A 3,988-nucleotide genomic window follows, 5' to 3' on the forward strand; every position below is an offset into this window, starting at 1 on the left:
AAGAGAAAAACTGCATGATTAGCAGTTTTAACGTAGGTATAATACGACCAATACGAGCAATATAAAGTAATACAAGTACTTCGTATAACATTAAGCGATTATAAACTAGGCAATCCTCTCGTAAGCAAGATTTCCTAGTATTACATTATTTTCCTTGCCCTTAATATAATAAAAATGAAACGAAAAAATGCGATAATAAATTAAAAAACAGATTTGGTTTGCTAGGGCAAAACCAAATAAAGATATAGCTTAATCACAGGCGATTAAGCCTTAATTAACAAGTTGAAATCCCAAGTTTACCCCTTGTTCTATGCTTTAATTTCTTCCACCTTTTTCTCTTCTTCCACCTTTTTCTCTTCTTCGACTTTCTTCACCTCTTCAATAAAAGCAGAAACAGGAAAAGAGCGGGAAATACCGGTATAAGAACCAAAGGTAATCTTAGTAGAATCCGAACCAATGTAAATTTCATTAAGAGGTAACCAAATCATCATCTCCTTCGCCTTAACCCCATGAAGCTTCTTCATCTTATGCTTCTCAACAAAAGCTGTAACAACTGTATCATAAGTCACCTTTCTATCAATCTTTTCGAAATGGTGTTTCACCAGTTCTTTCTGGATTAACCACACGAACCCGGTCGTGCGGTTATACCCAACTTCTATCATCTCATTCATGGGTAGGAGACCGTTGGGCATGTCGAGTTCTTCGAGCAATTCATATGATTTTGCCTTACAGAGGTCTGGGGTGGAGTATACTTCCGCTCCTTCGCGGTGGGTTTCGATCAATTGGTTTGCCATTTTTGGAAGATTTGGGTGTTTTTTTGGGGTGGGGTGTTACTATAATTGGAAGGTTTTGATGTAAGGGAAGATGGTGTTTTTTGGGTTTTTATAGATGAGTTTGTGTAATGATAAAATTGGTAATAATACGGTTGATTTTTGAAGGGGTAAAGAATTAAATTTGATATAGTTGGTTGGTGATTATAAAAAGAGAAATTGCATTTATTAATATTTTTAGGTGTTAGTTTGGAGGATGGAATTTGATAAGGTGGGATGTGTATAGAGTCTAATCGTGTGATTCCTGACCACATGATGGAAGGTTGTTGGAGATTGCTGAATTTTGCTGTTCGTTTTAATTTCATTATGATGATCGACATGGAAGGTGGAAATTAAACGGATTGCTCGAATCAAAGTTGGTTTATGTCACTTTGGTACGGCTCATAATCGGGTAATTCATAAATTTGATTCAATTGCCACGTCGAGTAGCCAACTCACGTTAAAAAAAATTAATCAACTTTCATTTTTTTTAACTCGACTAGATGGTCTCATGTTAAAACTTAAAAGAGGTTGTAAATTAGTGTAGCTCATTACTTTGTTAGGCTAGTTTTTTTAGTGTTGAACAAATATGTGAGTATCACTGCCCTACAAAAACTTCTCGTATGTTTTGTTTTTTTTTTTGCTAAGTAAGGATAATATTAGCTCAAAACGAAATACAACCTAAGCTAACTTTAGCAAAACAAACCAACTAAGATGAACCATTTTAAACTAGAGCTAGCAAACACCAACAATCAACTAATTACAAAGCCAAAAATCATTGAATATCCCTTCTACTTACAGACTTAGGCATAACCACATGAACTCTATTTCTAACAATCTGCTTTAAACTAGACAAGGAATGTTGCACAGTAGGTACAACTCCATTCCAGAAACTGTTGTTCCTACTCCTCCAGATGATGTACACAGTAGCAGCAATGCCTGCATGTATCACCTATTTCTTGAACTTAGAATGATTACTGCTCCCTATCTTCTTAATAAGTTTCTGCATGCTACAATCAGGCAAATGAATACCCAACCAGACCTTCAGCTCAGCAAAGCACCTATTGCTATAAGGGCAGGAAAAAAAATAAGTGCCCGTGATCTTCAATCCCTTGACCACAAAGCAGACAAGCAGGAGAAGAGCTAACTCCAATGCTAGCCAACTTAGCAGTTGTTTGTAATCTATGCTGAACAGCAAGCCAACAAATGAACCAGTGCTTTGGAGTATTAAGTCTATTCGAGACCATTTTATCCCAGTGAACCTTTGCCTTTACCCCTACCAACTTTTCATACACTTGTTGACAGAGTAATGCTGCATGGAACAAAATTCAGCATAAGTGTAAAGCAGCTTAAGTTGATCCTTAGTAGCACAAACCTTCCTCCAATACCAACTAGCAGAAACACTAGGTTGGTAATCCCACCAAGCCCCATTCTTTAAATACACAGATGTTACCCATTTGGTCCAAACATTAGCATGTTTGGTAGCAAGAGCCCAAACATATTTTCCTATGTTTGCTACATTCCACAGTAACACATCTCTATATCCCAATAATCCCCCTGAACTTTTGTCCTTACAAGTTCTATCCCAAGCTATATTACTTGGTTTTTTTACTGAAGGCTTTCCCACTCCAAAGAAAGGACCTGCAAATTTTGACAATCTCCTGTAACACACTCTTATGAAGAATGTAGATTCGAGCCCAGTACATGTGAAGACTATAAGCACATAGTTGATCAGCTGCATCCTTGCAGTGTAAGAGAGATTCCTAGAGCTCCAGATTCTTATTCTTGTTGTCATTTTCTCAACCAATACCCCCACATTGAGCAGCTAAAATCCTCTTTGGACTAATAGGAACACCCAAGTGTTGAAAGGGAAGATTTCTTCTGTTAAACCCAGACACATCTAAAACTCTTTTTCACAACAGTATCAGTCATTCCATAGCAATAAATGAAAGATTTAGCCTTATTGGCTTGTAAACCAGAAGAGTCTGAAAACAATTTAAAAGCTTAAAGAAGCAGGTAAATGGAAGGAAACTCCCCTTTACAGCACATGATCAAATCATCAGCAAAACATAAGTGAGTCAGCTTTAGCTCCTTACATCTTGGGTGAAACTGGAATTGCTGCAAACCACTCATTTTCTACAAGATTCTGGATAAATATTCCATGCAATTGACAAATAAGAGAGGAGACATAGGGTCCCCTTGCCTCAAACCCCTTTTAGACTTGAAAAAACCCTACATTGATCCATTTATCATCAAGGAAAACATAGGATACCAAACACACTCCGTCACAAGATCAGGAAGCACTCTCCTTAACCTCCCTCAAAGGACCTTAGTAACACACTTGTACAAGGTGTTACAGCAGGAGAAAGTTCTGAAATCACTCACATTCCTTGGATACTTGGTTTTAGGAATGAGAGTAATGACAGTGTGATTAACCTCCTTTAAGAGTTTACCAGATTGCAACACATCTAAGGCATCAACAGTGATATCAGAACCACAATCTGCCAAGCATCTCTATAGAAATGAGAACCAAAACCATCAGGTTCAGGGGCCATATTACCTTTGATAGAGAACAAAGCTTCCTTTATTTCATCAACAGTATAGGGACAATTTAAGATTGCCTTGTGATCAGAAGAGCAAACAGGACCAATATGAACAATCTGATGAACAACAGATTTCTTATGAGCATGAGTGGTACCAAGGAGAGTTTTATAGTAAGAAACAAAAGCTTCAGACAAAGCTACATGGTCATCTTTCCACACCCCATTCAGGTCATGAATACTGTATACTTGATTTTGAACATTTCTACTTCTAATACTCTGGTGAAAGATAGTTGTGTTCTCATCTCCAGCCTTAATCCAGTCAACTTTAGCTTTTTGCTTCAAAAATTTCAGATAAGCTTTATTCTTAACTCTATACACATTAGTAGCATCAAGTTCCCGATCAGCCAATAGTTGATCAGTAGGGTTGTGATGCATTGCTTCCTGTGCAACCAACATGGCTTGATAAGCACTTAACGCAACAGCTTGAATATCAGAAAACCCCACTCCATTGAGCTCCTTTAAGACAGCTTTGACTTTCTTCAATTTACTAGTCATAGTATACATTTTACTTCCAACAATGGGAGTATTCCAAGCAGCAATCACAATATCATGAAATACATGAGAGTATTTCCACAT

At 37.3% G+C, this 3,988-nt stretch overlaps 2 protein-coding genes across 2 annotated transcripts; both read right to left on the reverse strand.

Moving 5' to 3' along the window:
• LOC110792345 (uncharacterized) lies at positions 1-921 on the reverse strand. The gene has a single exon (XM_021997154.2). The coding sequence runs from the start codon at positions 792-794 to the stop codon at positions 309-311; it is 486 nt and encodes a 161-aa protein (XP_021852846.1). The 5' UTR covers positions 795-921; the 3' UTR covers positions 1-308.
• A 1,772-nt stretch (positions 922-2,693) lies between these two features.
• Positions 2,694-3,988, reverse strand: LOC130462992 (uncharacterized). Its single transcript, XM_056832004.1, has 3 exons — positions 3,370-3,988; positions 3,167-3,310; positions 2,694-2,794 (listed from the first exon to the last, which is right to left on the reverse strand). Exons 1-3 carry the CDS (start codon positions 3,986-3,988, stop codon positions 2,694-2,696), a joined length of 864 nt encoding a protein of 287 aa, XP_056687982.1.

This window comes from Spinacia oleracea, chromosome 6 (genome assembly GCF_020520425.1).
Source record: "Spinacia oleracea cultivar Varoflay chromosome 6, BTI_SOV_V1, whole genome shotgun sequence".
NCBI classification, from domain to species: domain Eukaryota; kingdom Viridiplantae; phylum Streptophyta; class Magnoliopsida; order Caryophyllales; family Amaranthaceae; genus Spinacia; species Spinacia oleracea.